The sequence below is a fragment of the Mobula birostris genome, chromosome 28 (assembly GCF_030028105.1).
Source record: "Mobula birostris isolate sMobBir1 chromosome 28, sMobBir1.hap1, whole genome shotgun sequence".
NCBI classification, from domain to species: Eukaryota; Metazoa; Chordata; class Chondrichthyes; order Myliobatiformes; family Myliobatidae; genus Mobula; species Mobula birostris.
Genome location: NC_092397.1, coordinates 2,741,081 through 2,762,270, shown reverse-complemented (window position 1 = coordinate 2,762,270; position 21,190 = coordinate 2,741,081). Strand labels below are relative to the sequence as shown.

At 49.1% G+C, this 21,190-nt stretch overlaps 1 protein-coding gene across 1 annotated transcript; it reads right to left on the bottom strand.

Annotated features, from left to right (window-relative positions):
- Window positions 1–503: 503 nt before the first annotated feature.
- cdca5 (cell division cycle associated 5) lies at window positions 504–20,667 on the bottom strand. Its single transcript, XM_072245522.1, is given in 8 exon segments — window positions 504–2,536; window positions 4,496–4,849; window positions 4,851–4,895; window positions 4,897–4,938; window positions 7,572–7,613; window positions 11,942–11,995; window positions 14,640–14,692; window positions 20,535–20,667. Coding segments are annotated over 8 exon segments (705 nt in total). The 5' UTR covers window positions 20,569–20,667; the 3' UTR covers window positions 504–2,455.
- Window positions 20,668–21,190: the final 523 nt, after the last annotated feature.

Genomic DNA, 21,190 nt, shown 5'->3' with positions numbered 1-21,190 from the left:
TGATCGTGTGGATAATCAGAGGCTTTTTCCCAGGGCTGAAATGGTTGCCGCAAAAGGACACAGGTTTAAGGTGCTATGGAGCAGGTAGAGGGGTGAGGTCAGGGGTGAGCAGAGAGTGGTGAGTGTGTGGAATGGGCTGCCAGCAGTGGTGGTGGAGGCAGATATGACAGGGTCTTTTAAGAGACTTTTGGATAGGCACATGGAGCTTAGTAAAATAGAGGGCTATGGGTAACCCCAGTAATTTCTAAGGTAGGGACATGTTTGACACAACGTTGTGGGCCAAAGGGCCAGTATTGTGATGTAGGTTTTCTATGTTCTATGTAACCCAACATGAGTTGAAGTACCCCACACTCACAGACACAAAGTGCAGGAGGAACTCAGCAGGTCAGGCAGTGTAGAATGAGGGGAGTAAACTGTCGGCGTGCGTTGAGGTACAGTGTTTATAGGGGCCAGGTTTGCAAAGCACTGTCTGCAAGGGTATTTTTAACCATTTATTGGTTACTTAATCAACAAATCAGAAATCCAAATACAATCATCATTATCAAACATAAAAATGGACCTTGCGTAGCATTGCTCAGAGATGGCACTATGCCCGCGAGACCAGAGATCCAGACAGACAACACAAGCTACTTCTATTCGTACTGAGTGCAGAGGACTTTCCCAAACCAGTAGGACTGTCTCAGGAAAACGTGGCATCTATGTATAACCCCACACGAGCCCTTCAGTACAGGCTGGTGGGTGTAAAATGTTCATTTGGTCTCTGCCAAATTAAACCTGTAGCTCTGTCTTAAAATAATCGAGGTTAGTAATCATCTGGGAGATTTCAGTTCAATTCAAGCAGACATCAAAGCAATAGATGGATTTGTTTTATCGAACATCTTGATTACTGGAGGGACAGGCCCACCCCTCACACTGTTGAACTGGAAGCGAGGGACTGGCGTGCACACTTTTAACGCTCATCCACGGGGGGGCCCCTGCTCTGGACAGTGACAAGAACGTCCATGCCATAGGAACGAAGAACCCACATCTCATCCACAGTACCCAGGAATCAAACACACGCACAGCTGCCAACATCCCAGGTGTTTCCCCCAAAAGACCATTGATACCGCCAGAGGTTTCCCCCCCAGTTAACTTGACAGCAAACTCTGGTAAAAAGCAAATTCACACGAACACACAGCTGACAGACTCACACTCGCAGATACATACTCACCTGAACACACAGACCCGACTTACACTGACACACTTTACTCAGATACACAGACACACAACTCACACCAAACGCAAACACACTCGACTCACAGTGACACACTGGACTTGCACCCATACACATTCCTGACTCAGCCACATACTAGGACCCCTCGTCTACCACACCCGCACAGACCCTGGCATGCACGGTTATTCAATCCAGGGCGAGTTTTTGCGACACTGACGTTATATCCCACTAGTGGAAAGCCACCTTGCGCTGAACGTTAACGTCACCACGTGGTCGTACTGTAGGGGGCTGCAGCCGACACGCACACAAGACCGAGAGGGAGAGCGAGCAGAGTTGACTGCATTTAACAGTGAGTAAGACAGAGTCAGACGGAGTGAATCTGCACTGCGTCAACTGTAAAACACAACGACAGCCTCAGCAAACGTAACAACTAGAGTGGGACCAACACTGTCTGAGATAACACCAGCACAATGATAACCTACTTTAGCAATTACCCAGTCATTTCCATCATCTTACCACAGATTTCTCTCACTTTGATTTTTTAAAACAATATATAAATGTACTGCTGCACATATTAATTTTCTAATATACTGAGGTCACAATTACAATTAATTCTCTTGTCCCCCCCCCCCCCCGATGATTGATCAAAGGAAAAACACTTCCTTGAGAACAAAATGCATCGGAAAGAGGCAAGAAGGGGAAAGATGGAAGGGAAGATCATCTGCAATTAAATCATCAGTGAGATTCTCACAAACTTCAGCGGGGAGGTGGGGATGCTGCCAGTGATCGCTCGGGGGTGGTGGGAAGCTGGCAAAAGCAATAGCTGATAGGGAAATGGAGAGTGTTAGGTCTGGCCACAGATCCTGACCACCCTGCCTAGTAGGATGGGTTTCAGGAGGTGAAAGACCCTACCAGAATGGAGAGCGGAGAGCATGTGAACAACCACACTGGGAGCCCGGAGGGTAGAGGGATGCTTAATCAGGCACACTGGCTTGGGTAGAGCGTGCAATTACATAGCCAGTTGCCCCACAGAACAGAAATCCCCAGCAAAAGTCCCCACAAGAATCTCCTCAGTCCTCTACACTCCTACTCTACAGGGCAAAGGGTTCTGTGTAGCTGCGGTAATCTTGGAGGCAGGTTCATGCGCGATTTACTGCAAAACCCAGTTTTTATATCCACAAAGGTGTCTGCTCGGCTCATAGCCGACCGTGCGCAGTTTGAGGAAGAACATCGGAATCCACTTCACTCCACCACGAGATCGAAGCGTTCGGCCTCTTCGAAGCTGGCATTCATCTGTGCTGCCCACTCATCCAGCACCGACTTCTGCAAGGCAGGGCAGGGCATCGCATTAGTGACAAACAGTGGCACAGCAGGACACACGCCACTGGCACAGGAAGGGTCCGGGGGCTTTCGAGAGCGCAGAGAGGGCTCACCCAAGGGCCCGGGTCATGAGGAGAGGTGGAACGAGGTTGGGTTGTTTTCTCTGATAGAGGTTTATGAGATCGTGAGGGGCATAGATCAAGCAGAAGGTTCAGGGTCCTTTCCCCAAATGTTGAATGCTGGAGGTTCACCAGGCTGCTGCCTGGTTTAGAGAGCACATGCTATAACAAGAGCTTGGACAAGCTTGGGTTGTTTTCTCTGGAGTGACTGAAGCTGAGGGGAGACCTGATAGAGATTTAAGATTATGAGAGGCGTAGACAGGTAGTGTCTCCCCCCCACCCACGGTAAAATAGTTAATGCCACAGGTATTGAATACGAGAGGGATAGATAGTCTTTTTCCCCAGCACGGGGAAGACCAGCACTAGAGGACATACATTAAAGGTGAGATGGTGGAAGTTTAAGAAAATGTGCCAGGAAAGTTTCAGTTTATATAAGGAGGGAGGTAGGAGCCTGGGACAGGCTACAGGGCAGGGATGGTAGTGGATACCGCACAACAGATGTGTTTAAACAGGCTGTCTGAGAGGCACATGGACAAGCAGGGACGGAAGGCTACACTTAATGTTTCGCCAGACCCAAGGCATTGGTCAGACCGCAGTCAGGAGTACTGAGAGCAGTTTTGGGGTCCCTCATCTTAGAAAGGACGTGCTGGCGTTGGAGAGGGCCCAGAGGAGGTTCACGAGAATGATTCTGGGAATGAAAGTGGAGCATTTGAAGCCTGTACTCACTAGAGTTCAAAAAGAATGAGGGTGGATTTCAATGAAACATGCTGAATAGTGAATTCTGAGCCCACTGAATTGAGGGGTGGGGGGGGGGGGGAAGACAGCACGGGAGTGTAGTGGTTAGCACAACACTCTGCCCATCTTCAGGCTGTGCTGGTCACCGAAGCAAACGACAAATATCATTGTATGTTTCAATGTACAGTACTGTGCAAACTCTTAGGCTCCCTAACCATACATGTGCGCCCAGGACTTTTGCACAGGGCTGTACAGGTGACAAATCAAGCTAATCTTTTAGGTATCTATCTCCTCTTCCAATGGTCTGGTCACCACCTCCCCACCAACATCCCCGGGGGGGGGGTTAGAGAATTATTGAGACTCTCCCAACCTCTGTGAGCATTTCCAAAAAACTTTACGAGTCTGGGGTGTGGACAACAATTTCCAATATAGGGTTAGAAGATCTGTGTGTTGCTGAAGCGTTCTGACCTTGTGGACATCCTGTATTTTTTAAATTAAGTTGTGAATCTACATAACTAAGATTACAGTGTTAGGCATCAATACCCCTCCTTGGGACAAAACAAGGTAAGTGCGGACAAAGATGCCACCAAATCAAAAGAGTCTCTGGATTGTCAACTCTTTGACACCTGGGGGGGGGGGGGGGGCAGGTACAGGTTTGCTCACTTATCTGCTACTCAGAGTTCAACACATGTGGACACTCTGTGATATCATGCTAAAATAAAAAATTGGCCACTTGAAGTCTGGTGAATTAAAAATTCCCTGACACTCGGCGAGAACTCAGGCCAGATAAACTCACAGCATCTGCCCACACCAGTTTGGGAGGTTTGCGAAAGAAAGGTTAGCTTTACATGTCTTGTACAGTGAAGCGAGCTGTTTGCATCAAATCAAAGCGGACATCACTCTTACGGACACCCAGGGATGGCAGAGACTGAGCTGACTGGTGTTGCCAGAAGCGGAAACAGAGCAGGATGCCGATTTAACCAAGAGGGAGAATGGTTTTGCTCATTTTTAACTGGCAGGTGGGATCAGAGGGTGGGGGAGGGATTGTTGATGAATCAAGGCAGTCCTGCCATCACAGGTTGGAGGAAGGATTGCACGGCAGACTCACCTCAATCTCAACTACCTTCCGTTTCTTCTTCTTCTCTTTGGCGGCGGCCACACCAGGAATGGCGCCCGGTGACAGGAGCGGGGCTGACGGCTTCTCCCGCGGGTTGACGGGCTTCACCGGCGAGACAGCTGGCAGGGCCTCGGCGGCCAGGAGCCTCTCGAAGCCGAAGAAGGAACGGCGCGCCGGGTGCCACTGGTTGGGGGTGGAGGTGTCAGAGCCGGAGCCGTCACTGGCATTGCCAGCCTGCGTGCCAAACGGGCTCAGCCGGCTGTAGGAACGCCGCACCTTCTGGGACATCACCAGGTCTGGGTCGCGCGGCAGCACTTCAGGGTCCTCAGCGGAGGGGGGTGGCGGTGACGGGCAGCGGGGGAGGTGGCTCAGCCTCAGCCCCCGGCCCAGGGGGAGACCTGACACACGTTCTCCTTCATGGCCTCGGCATGGACCTGTGGGAGGGAGCAGACCGTCACCCCGGTTGCGGAACAGCGCGTTAGGGAGGGAGGGGGGGCACTCACGACTTTCGAGGCTGCTGACCACCTCCTCATCCAGACACAAGGGTTAACATAACGTCCAGTGGCCACCAACGTCCGGGCAGAACACGCTCAGTATGCCACCACCCTCTGTCTTCTTTGGGCAAGCCAATTCTGAATCCACACAGCTAAGTTTCCCTGGACCCCACACCTCCTGTCTTACTGAATGAACCTTGTGGTACGACTTACTAAAAACCATATACACCACCTCAGAGAATTCCATCAGGCTCGTGAGGCACGAAATGCCCTTGCAAAGCCACAGAAACATGTCGCTATACAAGTCCAGAGGATTCCAGTTAATCAGGAAAACAGCCGGAATTCCCTTTATTTATTAGGGACACTATGCTGATTATTTGGGATGGGAAACTGTTGCTGAGCAGTTTCCAACTAGCGTCAGAAGCACACACTAGAGGTGGACTTGGGCGCTACGCCAATGCTTAGAGCAAACGGCTTTTAAATAGCGTCAGTTACATGTATTTGTGTTCTAAAAGTAGTGATTTTTGGCACTGATGGTTGGCAAGAAATAAGCAGCAAGATAACTCAGAGCTCTCTTTGCTCATTGCGGTTTCCAGCATTCAGGCTTGGAGATGCCAGAAACGGCTGGAAATGAAAATGAAATGATTTCGCTTCTTCAACAAGTTAAATACTATGAAGAATTTGAAGGTATCAACTCCAAATGTTACAATGAAAATGAAGACTTGGAAAGCATTGTACGAAGACAGTCCATTCTTTGTACTATGTGTCTGCATTGAATTTGTTCGTTTACAGTCAATCAGAAAGAAGACAGCAGCGGATGCCGAATTCCTCCAATCAATCAATATTAGGAACTAAGTTTTATAGTACTGTAGACTTTTGGTAGTGTTTCAGTTTGTTATGTTTTTCATTTAAATACACAATTTGTTACTCAGTTAAGCAGTAGTTTGTGTATTTAAAAAAAAAAAAAAACACCATTTTAACTATTTCTATGGAATTTCAGCTAATTGGGACAAAATGTCCTGGTCCCAATGTAACCTCTTCCACGTGGCTGGGTTCTGTCGGGGTCTCGATCTGTAGTTACAGCTGGCTTCTCAGACTAGCTGTGCAGCCTGGCGTTTCAATAGCTGCCAGGAGCAGCCTGGAAGACGTGCGCCTTCGGGGAGCGGCCCCATAGACGACCCGATTCCTCGCCGACTGAAGTGTCGTGAAACATTGGGACAGCAGAGTGTTGGGATGGGCTGTAGATTTTGACAGATTCTAGATCAAGGTCTGTTGGGAAATGTTTACAGATGATTGCACGGTAAGGAGGGGTTGGGGGTGGGGTGGCACAAGTGGGGGGAGGGGGAGGGTCAATGTTTCTGCTGATGATGCGTGGGGAGGAGGTGGGGGCTTTGGGGTTCTGATATCACCATCATTCATTTCTTTGGGGTTTCTTGTTTCGTGGATGTCTGTGAAGAGTAAGAATCTCAGGCTGTATACTGTATACATTCTCTCTGACATTAAATGATACCCGACTTCCCTTCAGACTTCTCTCCCCACCCCACCAAGCATAACAAAAGCTGCAGACCTGAACCAGAGCTGGCAACATGTCCTGCCTGTTAACCATTGAGTCAAAGGGTTAATCTTTATACGCTCACCTGGAACACAACAGAACGCTGTTTGCAACTGTGAGAGTGGTGAAGTGGGGTGGGACAGTGGTGACAAGTGACGATGGGTTCTGACCTGGTGCCTTGCTGTCATGCGATGTACAGTATTTATCCGCTTAGGGCAATTTTGTGAGGCCTCACTGACCGACTGGTCGCGAACATCTCCTCAGATTGAGGTGGAGATGTGCTGCAGCGAAGGGGAGCTTTGGGCAGTTTTTCAGAGCCTTGCTGTCGTGCTGGTTGTGAGCAGCGCCGTGGACCGGCAGAACGGAAGGTGTGCTGCGGTAAGAAGGGCCCGTGCACACCCAGGTAAGCATTTTAATGCTGTCCTGTCCTGATAAACACAGCACTGTAGTTCAAGGCAGATCATTGGGGTTTTTGTCTTTCTGCCTCATCGAACGGGATTCGAGAAACTATTGCACCTCAGCATAGACAAGTACAGCACAGAAACAAGCCATTTGGCCCATCTAGTCCATGTAAAATGATTGTTCTGCCTAGTCCCATTGACCCACACTAAGACCACAGCCCTCCGTACACCTCCCATCCAACTTCTCTTCAGTGTTGCAACCGAACCTGCATCCAGCACTTCCACACTCCCACCGCTCTGAGTGAAGTCCAGGTTCCCCTTAAACATTTCACGCAAACCTATGACCTATAGCTGTAGCCCCACCCAACCTCAGTGGAAAAAGCCTGCTTGCACAATACTCCACATTGGCCTCATCAACGTCTTCCATTACTTCAGCGTAACAGCCCGACTCCTGTAGTCAATGAGCTGATGCACGAAGTCCAGTGCGCCAAAAGCTTTCTGTACAACCCTGTCCACCCATGACGCCACTTTCAAGGGATTATGTATTCCCAGATCTCTGTTTTGCAGCCACTGGGGTCACTTGAGGACTGGGACAGGGAGGGAAGGAGGTGCATACTCACCCGAGGGCTTCGCCTTGGGGCTGTAGATGTGCCTGGAGTGAGCTGGACAAGACAAGAGTTTGGTTAGTTTCATCCACTACACTTAGTATAACCTATATCGGCATCTGTTAGTCTCGTGAGACCATGGATTTGCGCCTTGGAAGGTTTCCAGGGCGCAGGCCTGGGCAAGGTTGTATGGAAGACCAGCAGTTGCCCATGCTGCAAGTCTCCCCTCTCCACGCCACCGATGTTGTCCAAAGGAAGGGCACTAGGGCCAATACAGCTTGGCGCTGGTGTCGTCACAGAGCAATGTGTGGTTAAGTGCCTTGCTCAAGGACACAACACGTTGCCTCGGCCGAGGCTCGAACTCACGACCTTCAGATCACTAGACCGACGCCTTAACCACTTGGCCACGCGCCAACACTTGGTATAACCAGTTCACGAGTAAAACAGCAGGGCAATACTCTTGCACCTACGTCTGTAGAAATTTGCTAGTGATTTTGGTGACACGTCACATCTCCTCAGACTCAGAATGAATTTTGCCACTGGATACTTCCTCAGACAGCGAGAAACCTTAATTGGCCAAGTCACACCAGAAGTGGAAATCTGTTTTAAACATCTCCAGGCATTATGGCTTGCAGAGAGATCTCTCAATTCAAAGCTGCCCAGCCCCTGACCACTTCTCCTACAAAGCCAATACTTCGCGGGCCGAAGGGCCTGTATTGTGCTGGGGGTTTTCTAAAAGCAAATTCAAGAAAATTGGGAGATGCTGGAGCACACACAAATGCTGGAGGAACTGAGCAGGTCAAGCAGCATCTATGGAAAAGAGAAAAACAGCCGACATTGCAGGCAGAGACCCTTCAGCAGGTCTGGGAAGGAAGGGGGAAGAAGTTAGAAGAAGGAGGTTTTAAAAACGCGAACACGAGGAAATCTGCAGATGCTGGAAATTCAAGCAACACACATAAGAGTTGCTGGTGAACGCAGCAGGCCAGGTAGCATCTCTAGGAAGAGGTACAGTCGACGTTTCGGGCCAGGACGCTTCGCCAGGACTAACTGAAAGAAGAGAAAGTAAGAGATTTGAAAGTGGGAGGGGGAGAATAAGGTGGTGGTGGGGGAGGGGGCCAGAGGGGAGGAAATAGTACAGGGTGGCAGGTGATAGGTGGAACCGGGAGGGGGAGGGGTGAAGTAAAAAGCTGGGAGTTGATTGGTGAAGGAGATAAAGAGCTGGAGAAGGGGGAATCTGATAGGAGGAGGAGAAGCAGAGAGCGCAGTGATGGGCAGGTAAGGAGATGCGGTGAGAAAGCAAATTGCAGAGTTCCCATTCCAACATACTCATCTGACACCTCGGCAGGATGAGGCCGGAAACCGCGGACAGCAGCCTGATGGGTCGCACCACCCTCCAGTACGGAGGGGCCAGATCAGAAAACGCTGCAGAGGATTGTGAACTCGGCCAGTTTCGCCCTGGGTGTGAGTCTCCCCAGCGTCGAGGACGCCTTGAAAAGGCAGCACCCTTCATTATGGACCCCAACCACCACTGAAGACACACTCTATGCTTCAGGAACAGCCTCTTCCCCTCCAACGCCGGACTGTGAAATGGACAGTGAACCACGAACACCACCGGGCCCTTTTGCTCTCCCTTTGAAACACATCTATAATCGAGCAATTTATAGTGTTTTTAAATGTATTGCACTATATGCTGTGACAGAACAAATTTAATGACAAAGTTTGTCATGAAAAACTTCACAGGGATTTTCCTGGGACTGGAGGGCTCCATCAGGACCGCTTCGGGACCACCAGACTCAGAAAGTGACTTTCCACAAGCAGTAAAGCTAATCAACACCCCCCCCCCCCCCCCCCAACCACCACTGCTTTATCATTTCCTGTCAGAGTCACCTTATGTACAGACACTCCTCTGCCTAGCGTCACTTTATGGACATACTTTCTACTCTTATGGACATACAATGGGGGGGGGGGGGGGGAAAGAAGAGATATCACAGAAACATTTCCTTTTTTTTTTGGCACGTGCCTGAGAGGAGGGAGGGAGAGAGAGAGACAGAGACTGACTGACTGACTGAGTGGCGCGCCAGTCCTCACACAGACATTGTCTCAGTATCTTCCCTTTATTTTACAAGGTCGAGTTGCGATCTCGACACTCAACCTGGCACAGATGGAAGGCGTAGTCGGGAGCGGACCCGACTGGTCTGGCGCCGATGTTATTGTGCCAACAGCCGGCCCTCAATGAAACATTTCCAGTGTTAAAAGGCCTGAACGGATTAGATATGGCAAAGTCATTTCCCATGGTGGCAGAGTCCAGGACAAGAGGGCACGACTTCAGAATTGAAGGACGTCCTTTTAGAATAGAGACGCGGACAAATTACTTGAGTCAGAGGGTGGTAAATTTGTGGAATTTGTTGCACAAATGGCTGAGGAGGCCAAGCATTTGGGTGTATTTAAGGCAGAGATAGATAGGTTCTTGATTAGCCAGGGCATCAAAGAATATGGGGAGAAGGCAGGGGAGTGGGGATGACTGGAAGAATTGGATCAGCCCATGATTGAATGGCGAAGCAGATTCGATGAGCTGAATGGCTTACCTCTGCTCCTGTATCTTATGGTCTTATTGTGTTTTTTGGGCTGCATCAGACCCAGAGTAACAATTATCTTGTTCCCCATTACACTTGTGTACATTAAACAATCTTGTCTGTAAGTGCTGGTACAGCTTCCCCCAAGAGCAATGCAGGCTGAGGGGTGACTTCGCAGAGATGTATGAAAATCTCAAAGTGAGCACGTCAAGTGGATGATCACAAACTTTATCGTCAGTGTAGGGGCGTCTGTAACCAGAGGGCACAGGTTGAAGGCGAGAGGAGAGAGACTCAAGAGGAACCCGAGGGGAAACTTCTTCATGCAGAGGGTCGTCTGGGCACCGAACGAGCTGTCAGAGGAAGTAGCTGAGGCAGGTACATCAACAAGATCTAAAGGGCACTCGGAATGGACTGACTTTGCCTCACCTCACGGCGAAGGGACGGGTTGATCAGCACTGCAGCTGAGGAGATATGCGCACGGGGGGTTACAGAGTCATATCGGACAGAGGCAGGTCCTGCGGTTTGAGATGATATTTATGCATCGGTCCACCCAAGGGGACCACAACCTTGTCGGGGGCTCGTGTGCCTCAGTGACCCAGAGAGCTGCGTTGGCTGCAGTCAGGGTTTTACGCTTTGGCTCTTGGTCGGGTCACCCGCGCCAAACAGGTCAAAGGGCAGAGGCCAGACTAAGAGTGGTCCGGGGGTTCAGCTCGGGGCTAACAACCCTGACTGGTCAAACAAAATTGTTACGGAAACAGCAAAGAAGGATCTACGCCGGAGTGCGAAGGTATGGACAGACGGAGACTGAGCGCCTTCAGAGCTGCCCTAAACACCAGCAGCGTAACGGGCAGCAAGTATTGGTCCACGTCTATCTGAGCCGGCGTCTGGCTCACGTCCCTCCAAACTGGGGTTCCCAACCTGGGCTCCATGGCACCCTGCTTAATTGGAATTGGCCTGCAGCACGATCTCCTGTTCTAAAGTTTCTCTACCCCGGATATGGATAGGACAGGTTTGCAGAGACATGGGAGAACTGAGGGCAAATGGGGCAGGCTTAGATGGACCCCAGGGCCTGTTTGGCAAATCGGTCAGTCACTTGGATGTAGAAATTTAATTCAGAAACGCCAGTTGATGGACAGTGAGTGAGAAAGAAAATCTGCCGCAGGGACTCTGCGTGTTGTAAAGCATCTGTAGAGATGAACCGGACTGTCCATCTCCCTGCCCGAGGAGACAGCTACCGGTCTCGTTCGATGGGCGAGCGGGGGACGACAAATGGCCTTCAATCGCCACTACCCGGCTCAGCCGAAAACTAGAGGACATGGGTTAAAGGTGAGGAGAGAAAGGTTGAAAGCGGGCAACGTATTCCTCCCCGCATTGGTACATGGGGCAAACTGGCAGGGGAAGTGGGAGAGGGTGGGTAGAATAACATCTACAAGACAGTAGGGACGTGGATCCAAACGTGGCTACGGGGACGGGGTCAGACAGACACCTTGGTCGGCATGGACTAAAGGCCTGTTTCTGTCCGGTGTGACTAACTCTGTGCACGTCCCCTCAGCTGCAGCGTCCGTCAACCCTCTCCTCCTCCAAGAAGTTGGGCAGTCAGTCCATGCCAGCGCCAGTCCAAGGCAACATCAGACCAAAACGTCAGTCTGACATCGCTAAGGCAAGACTGTAACTCAGTCTACAACAATAAGTCAATCTATGACACATTTAAAATAAAATTACCCCAGTCACAGCTGCTGTCTCCTTTTTCTCCCTCACACACTCCACCCCACCCAAAAATAAAAAAAACTCACATAAGCATTCTCCACTTACGTTTTTCTGAGGTTTGATCTTCTTCAAAACAATGGAGCGTTTGACCGCCGGCACCTGCATAAAAATCACATCAGTCACAAGAACCTCCAGCACAGGTCGGGCTGCCTCCCAGCTCCCCCTCCATCGTACATAGGCTAATGCACACCACACCCCTTCCTGCAAGAAATTCTATTGCCTTCAAGTCAAGTTGCTTTTACTGTCATTTTAACCATAACTGCTGGTACAGTACACAGTAAAAACAAAACAACATTCCTCCAGGACCACGGTGCTACATGAAACAACACAAAACTACACTAGACTTCAGGCCTACACGGGACTACATAAAGGGCACAAAACAGTGCAAGACAGTACAATAATTAATAAAAACAATAGGCACAGTAAAGGACAAATCACTATATAATAAATGATGTAAATGTAAACAATGTTTTAGCAGGAATTGAGAAAGAAATGAGCAAAATTGCAAAGGGAGTGAAGTGGTGTTCAGCTGAGTGTGTGCAGGTGTAGGTGGGTGCCAGTCTAGACTCTTGAGTATTGAGGAGTTTGATGGCTTGGGGGAAGAAACTGTTACACAGTCTGGTCGTGAGAGGCCGAATGCTTCGGTGCCTTTTGCCAGATGGTAGGAGGGAGAAGAGTTTGTATGAGGGGTGTGTGGGGTCCTTCATAATGCTGTTTGCTTTGCGGATGCAGCGTGTGGTTAACTCCCCCAGTTCAAAAAAAAACACAAAATGCACAGCTCAAGAGACTAAAAGAAATAGGATTTTCCCTGCAGAGGTGAACACACTTGCACACTTGTGTTCTTGATGTTTATTGCTTATTTATTATTGAATTTGCAGTTTGTTGCCTTTTGCTGTTTGTCTGACTTGTGTGCAGTTATTCACTGATTCTATCATGTTTCTTTGTAGTTACTGTGTAAGAAAATGAATCTCAGAGTTGTATACAGTGGCATACAAGTACTCTGATAATAAATGTATCAAAGTTTACTCTGCTGTCTGCTGAACTGAGGCTGTGGCCGTGAACCTCCTCTGGGAACCCACACAAGAGTCAGCAAGTTGCGACAGGCACAGAACCTTCAGCACAGTCAGGCTGCCTCTCCCCTCCACTGTACACAGGCTAACGCGCACCACACACCTCCACTGTACGCAGGCTAACGCACACCACCACCACACACCTCCACTGTACGCGGGCTAACGCGCACCACACCCCTCCACTGTACGCAGGCTAACGCGCACCACACACCTCCACTGTACGCAGGCTAACGTGCACCACACCCCTCCACTGTACGCAGGCTAACGCGCACCACACCCCTCCACTGTACGTGGGCTAACGCGCACCACACCCCTCCACTGTGCACAGGCTAACGCGCACCACACCCCTCCACTGTACGCAGGCTAACACGCACCACACCCTCCTGGTAAGAAATGTTATCGTCTTTAATTCCCCCAGTTCTTCAGAGTAAAAAAAAAGTACAAGCAATGATTAAATTAAACAATCATTTTTGAAATAAAACTGTGGTATTGTTCCTGAAACTAGCACAGGATCGACAGGATGAATGGCCACCTTATGTCATGTGGAACGGTGAGAAGTTTTTGTAAAGGACCGCATGAATTGTAATTTATTTATCTGCGGGTTTGAAGATACAACACCGTAACAGGCGCTCCCGGCCCAGCGAGCCCGAGACGCACAATTACATGCACGTGTCCAATTAACCTCCCAACCTGTAGGTTTCTGGCGTGTGGGAGGAAACCAGAGCACCCAGAGGAAACCCACACGGTCACAGGGAGAACGTACAAACTCCTTACAGACAGGCGACAGGAATCAAACCCGGGACACCGTGCTGTCAAGCATCACACTAGCCACTACACTACCAGGCCGCCCCAATGATCTTCATTACCCTGATAACAGATACCAATTTAAATTCCTTAAAAACCTGTGTATAAAAGAATCACATACATTCTCAGATTCAGGCTGAAAAACCTGCGAATAAAATCATATACAGTCTCTGATTCAGATTCATTTATTGATCACACATATATTGAAACAGACAGTGAAACGTGTCATTTGCATTAACAACCAACACAACCTAGGGGTGTACTGGGGGCAGCAAGTGTCATCACACATTCAGGCACCAACATACGCACAGTGGCCACTTTATTAGGCAGACCTGCTCGTTACTGTAGATATCTAATCAGCCAATCACATGGCAGCAACTCAATGCATAAAAGCATGCAGACATGGTCAAGGGGATCAGTTGTTGTTCAGACCAATTAGAATGGGGGAGGAAATGCGACCTAAGTGACTTTGACCGTGGAATGACTTGGTGCCAGATCGGGTGGTTTGTGCGTCTCAGAAACCGCTGATCTCCTGGGATTTTCACGCAGAACAGTCTCTAGAGTTTGCAGAAAGTGGTGTGGGGGAAAAAAAAAAAATCTAGTAAGGGGCAGGTCTGTGGGCAAAAACGCCTTGTTAATGAGAGAGGTCAGAGGAGAATGGCCAGACTGGTTCAAGCTGACAGGAAGGCAACAGTAACTCAAATAACCAGACGTTACAACAGTGGTGTGCAGAACAGCATCTCTGAACACACATCACGTCGACCCTTGAAGTGGACAGCAGGCTACAGAAGAGAACACTAGGACCTACTGAATGCATCAGGCAACTGATTACGTTTGTGATCACTGAACATACCAAGCATTACACTCACCGGCACTTCTTCACTCTCCGTTGCTGATCTTCTCCTTGCTGGTGAGGACGCACCTGAAAGATGGGCAGAGTGAAACCAACACCCTGGGCCTCTGCGGCTTGAGGTGAGAACCGTCCACTGCCGTCACATAGAACAATCCCAATTTATCCCCCTGGGCAAATACGATCTTGTCACCTCCCCACCCCCACTCCCCAACTCTGGCACTCTCATCCTGCACCAGCCACTTTTCATCTTTTGTGTGTCCTGTCGCGTGACGTGGGCAATCGTGGTCTTTCCATGAACCTGGGCAACAAAGTGGATTGCTGTTGCCTTCCTCTGGGCACTGCCTTTACAAGGTGGGCGACCCCAGCCATTATCAACACTGTTGAGAGACTGTCTGCCTGGCGTCAGCGGTCACGTAACCAGGGATTGTGATCTGCACCGGCTGCTCGTACGACCATCCACCGCCTGCTCCCACGGCTTCACGTGACCCTGATCGTGGGCTAAGCCGGTGCTACCTTTGACCAAGGGTGACCTGCAGGCTGGCGAGCCTTACACCTCCTTTGGTAGGGACACATCTCCAACCTGCCTCACTAGTTATATTATGATAAGCTTGCCAGTGACCTTATACTGTCTTATTTTACGGGGGCTCCGTGGCAGTGTGGCAGGTTAAAGCCACACTGTTTCAGAGTTCGGAGATCAAGTCCGGTGCAGCGAGAAGCTTGTACCACATGACTGCGTGGGTCTCCTCCCACAGTCCAAAGACGTACGGGTCAGTAGGTTAATTGGTCGTTGTGAATTGTCCTGCGATTAGGCCAGGGTTAGATCAGGTCTAGTTGGCATTGTGGCTCACTGGGCCAGAAGGGTCTGTTCCACACTGTCTCGCTAAATAAACATGCACCTCGCACTTCATGCCGACACGTCAATCTTCAGACCGTGCTACATCTGTAAAAGTTTGCCAGTGTTTTAGTCGACAAACCAAATCGCCTCAAATTCCTCGTGAAGTAGAGCCGCTGTCTTGTCTTCTTTATAACTGCATCGATGTGTTGGGACCAGGTTAGATCCTCAGAGATCTTGACACCCAGGAACTTGAAACTGCTCACTCTCTCCACTTCTGATCCCTCTATGAGGATTGTTATGTGTTCCTTCATCTTACCCTTCCTGAAGTCCACAATCAGCTCTTATCTTTCTGACGTTGAGTGCCATGTTGTTGCTTTGACACCACTCCACTAGTTGGTATATCTCACTCCTGTACACCCTCTCATCACCACCTGAGATTCTACCAACGATGGTTGTATCATCAGCAAATTTATAGATGGTATTTGAGCTATGCCTATCCACACAGTCATGTGTACACAGAGAGTAGAGCAGTAGGCTAAGCACACACCCATGAGGTACGCAAGTGTTGATCGTCAGTGAGGAGGACAGGTTATCACCGATCCACACAGATTGTGGTCTTCCGGTTAGGAAATCGACGATCCAATTGCAGAGGGAGGTACAGAGGCCCAGGTTCCGTAACTTATTATTTAGGATTGTGAGAATGTTGGTGTTAAATGCTGAGCTATAGTCGACAAACGGCATCCTGAAATAAGTGTTTGTATCCTCCAGGTGATTCAAGACTGTGTGGAGAGCCATTGAGATTGTGCCTGCCGTTGACCTATTGTGGCGATAGGCAAATTACAGTGGGTCCACGTCCTTGCTGAGGCAGGAGTTGATTCTGGCCGTGACCAATCTCTCAAAGCATTTCATCACCGTAGATATGAGTGCTACATAGTCATTAAGGCAGCTCACATTATTCTTCTTACGCACTGGTATAATTGTCTTTTTGAAGCAAGTGGGCATTTCCGCCCGTAGCAGTGAGGGGTTCAAAATGTCTTTGAACACTCCTGCCAGTTGGTTGGCACAGGTTTTCAGAGCCTTACCAGGTACTGCAACAGGATCTTCCACCTTGCGAGGGTTCACTCTCTTCAAAGACAGCCTAACATCAGCCTCTGAGACACAGATCACAGGGTCATCAGGTGCAGCAGGGATCCTCACAGCTGTGGTTGTGTTCTCTCTTTCAAAGCGTAAATAGAAGGCGTTGAGTTCATCTGGTGCCATTCATGCTACAGAGTTACGCTTTGTAGGAAGTAATGTCTTTCAAACCCTGCCAGAGTTGTCATGCATCCAATGTCACCCCCAACCTCAATTGAATTGTCTCTTCGCTCTTGAAATGGCCCTCTGCAAGTCATACCCGAGACAGACCTGGGTCGCCAGACTTGAAATCCACAGATCTGGCCTTCAGCAGATGACGGACCTCCTGGTTCATCCACGACTTTTGGTTTTGGAATGTTCAGCAAGTCTTTGTGGGCTCACACTCATCCCCACAGGTTTTAGTGCAGTCGGTGAGAACTGCAGCATACTCATCCAGATTCAAAGATGAATGTCTGAATACAGTCCAGTCCACCGATCCAAAGCAGCCCTGTAGGCACTCCTGTGCTTCACTCGTCCTCACTGCTGGTGCTGCTGTCTTCAGTCTCTGCCTGTGCTCAGGGAGTAGAGGCCCAGCCAGTAGAATTACAGAATACTGACTATAATTCATGTTTTCCCCTCTTATTACCCTATTGCAAAGTACTGCTGGCAGAAAGTAAACAGCTTTCACAACACGCACAAAATGCTGGAGGAACTCAGCCGAGGCAGGCAGCGTCTACGGAAAAGAGTAAGCAGCTGACATTTTGGGCCGAGACCCTTCTTCAGGACCAAGGTTTCACGACATACGCCGGTGATATTAAACCTGATTCCGAATCAGAACAACGTTCATTATCACTGACATATACTGAGAAGTTTATCGTTTCACAGCAGCAGTACAGTGCAATACCTACAAAAAATTACTCTAAATTATAACAAGAAAGATAAAAACAGTGCAAAGGAGAACAAAGTAGTAAGGTAGTGTTTGTTCAGAAACCTGATTGCAGAAGGGAACACGTTGAGTGTGTGTCTTCAGGCTCCTGTACTTCCCCCCGCCGATGGTAGCAGTGAGAGGACATGTCCTGGGTGATGGGGGTCCTGAATGATGGATGCCAGCTTTTGCAGATGTTGAGAGGTTGGTGCCCGTGATGGAGTTGGCCAAGTTGGGGCCTCCAACATGAGAATCTGACTTTACGCAAACTGCCTTGCGCAGCTTTTAAATTATCTTTCAATGTTCCATGGTGCCCAGTTATGACCAGACTCTTGTACACACTTCATTAGACCAGGGGTTTCATCCTGGGGTCCCTCAGTTAATGGTAGGGAGTCCATGGCAGAAAAGACGTTGCGGACCCCTGCACCAATCTGCTCCAGAGGGCAGGCCACTTAGTTTACAGGTACAACACCAAAGTCATGAAAAAAGACACCTTACTCAGAGCTCTGTCATGGCCAAACATTCCCATAATGACAGAGGATACACACAACACCCTCATAATGACTGATCCTTCCCCTCACCCATTTTCTAATTATGGCTTCTCTCCCCGAGACTATCGCTCGGTAGCACTCACATCAACAGTGAGCAAATGCTTTGAGAGGTTGGTCACGACTAGACTGAACTCTTGGCTCAGCAAGGACGTTGCAACTTGCCTATCGCCACAACAGGTCAACAGCAGACGTAATCTCAGTGGCTCTCCACACGGCTTTAGACCACCTGGACAACACAAACACCTACATCAGGATGCTGTTCATCCGTTACAGCTCCGCATTTAACACCATCATTGCCACGATCCTGATTGAGAAGTTACAGAACCTGGGCCTCTGTACCTCCCTCTGTAATTGGATCCTCGACTTCCTAACCGGAAGACCTCAATCTGTGTGGATTGGTGATAACCTATCCTCCTCACTGACGATCAACACTGGTGCACCTCAGGGGTGTGTGCTTAGCCCACTGCTCTACTCTCTGTATACACATGACTATGTGGCTGGGCATAGCTCAAATACCATCTATAAATTTGCTGATGATACAACCATCGTTGGTAGAATCTCAGGTGGTGATGAGAGGGCGCACATGAGTGAGATATGCCAACTAGTGGAGTGGTGCCACAGCAACAACCTGGCATTCAACGTCAGTAAGACGAAAGAGCTGATTGTGGACTTCAGGAGGGGCAAGATGAAGGAACACATACCAATCCTCAGAGGGATCAGAAGTGGAGAGAGTGAGCGGTTTCAAGTTCCTGGGTGTCAAGATCTCTGGTCCCAACATATCGATGCAGTTATAAAGGCGGCAAGACAGTGGCTATACTTCATTAGGAGTTTGAAGAGATTTGGCATGTCAACAAATACATTCAAAAACTTCTATTGTTGTACTGTGGAGAGCATTCTGACAGGCCGCATCACTGGCTGGTATGGAGAGGCTACTGCACAGGACCGAAAGAAGCTGCAGAAGGTTGTAAGTCTGGTCAGCTCCATCTTGGGTACTAGTCTACAAAGTACCTGGGATATCTTTGGGGAGTGGTGTCTCAGAAAGGCAGTATCCATTATTAAAGACCTCCAGAACACAGGGCATGCCCTTTACTCACTGTTACCATCAGGTAGGAGATACAGAAGCCTGAAGGCACACACTCAGCGATTCAGGAACAGCTTCTTCCCCTCTGCCGTCCAATTCCTAAATGGACATTGAATCTTTGGACACTACCTCACTTTTTAAAATATATAGCATTTCTGTTTTTGCACATTTTAAAAAATCTATTCAATAAACATAATTGATTTACTTGTTTATTTACTTTTTTCTCTCTCTGCTAGGTTGCTTATTGCATTGAACTGCTACTGCTAAGTTAACAAATTTCTCGACACATGCCGGTGATAATAAACCTGATTCTGATTAATTTTCCTGCGGGCACGCTCAACAAATCTATAGAATAGCAACTATAACAGGATCAGTGAAAGATCAACCAGAGCACAGAAGACAATAACTGTGCACACGTAAATAAATAGATAGCAATAAACGAGAACATGGGATCATGAGATGAAGAGTCCTTAAAGTGAGATCATTGGATGTGGGAATTTATCAGTTATGGGCAAGTGAGTGGACTCCAGGAAGGGCAAAATGAATGAACACACACCAGTCCTCAGAGGGATCAGAAGTGGAGAGAGTGAGCAATTTCAAGTTCCTGGGTGTCAACACCTCTGAGGATCTAACCTGAGCCCAACATTTTAAAGTAGCTATATTTCATTAGGAGATTGAGTATATTTGGTATGTCACCAAAGCCACTCGCAAATTTTCGTAGACTACATCACGGGCTGGCAAGAGGAGGTCGGGCGGGGGGGGCGGGGTAGTTGAGAGCTACTGCACAGGGTTGAAATAAGCTGCAGAGAGTTGTAAACTCAGTCAGCTCCATCACGGGCACCGGGCTCCGGAGTATCCAGGGCATCTTCAAGGAGCGATGCCTCAGAAAGGTGACGTCCATCATTACTGACCCCCATCACCCAGGACGTGCCCTCTTCTCATTGCTACCATCAGGGAGGAGGTACAGGAGCCTGAAGACACACACTCAGTGATTCAGGAACAGCTTCTTCCCCTCCGCCACCCGATCTCTGAATGGACATTGAACCCATGGACACTACCTCACTACTTTTTAATTTCTAGTTTTGCATTGCTGGTTTAGTTTAACTATTTAATATAGATCACGGTTTTTGTTCTGTGATTAAGTATGGCATTGTACTGCTGCTGCAAAGTTAACAAATTCCACCACATTTGCTGTTGATTATTAAACCTGATGCCCGATGAAGTCCAGCCCTGCTGACGGGGCTCGGCCCAAAGCGTCGACTGTCTATTCCCTCCCACCCCAGCACATGCTGCCTGACCTGCCGAGCTCCCCCAGCATTCTGTGTGCGTCCACCTCATCTCAGCTCGGCCTCCAGCATGCAGTGTCGCCACTCGGCCCAGGGGAGCGGCAGAGCCACCTCACTCACCTCCGGCGTGACCCCGCTTGCCCAGTGCCGCCATCTTAGGCCCGTCTTTATCCGCCAAGTACCGCGCTCGTGTCTGGAAACGGCTTCAAATCGCCCGCCGCCGTTTCCGATTGGCTGATCGACGTCCCGCCTTCCCTTCCTATTGGTCAGAAGTTCCGTCAAATAGACATATTCCAGTGATTGGCCGTCACCGTTCATACTTCCGATTGGTCTACGTACACGTCAGTCCCCCTTCAGCCACGGCGACTCCTGAGTGGCTGGTCCGCGTGGAGGATAGTCCCGCCCATCCCCTCACCTTGGCGTCTATTGGATTGGTGGCCTATCAATTTCCCGGTCACTCAGGAAAACCGGCCTCGCTATTGGATGGCTTTGCGGAGCTGAACCCGCCCCCATCCCGATACGAAAATAGCACTCGAAATAACTTTAGTTGTTTTAAAAGAAGTTTATTATCATTGTAATTGGTTTTCTTGCTTTTGAGGCAGTGATACAGTACAAAACGTGAAAAAAAGTTCTAAAAATGTTTGTGTTGCTCAAAAATATTCTAAGCAATGTTTCCCTAAATCACAGGGAAAGGCTGACTAGTTTGGGACATTATTCCCCAGCGTGTGGGACACTGAGGGGAGATTTGACAGAGGTATGCAAAATGATGAGGGGTA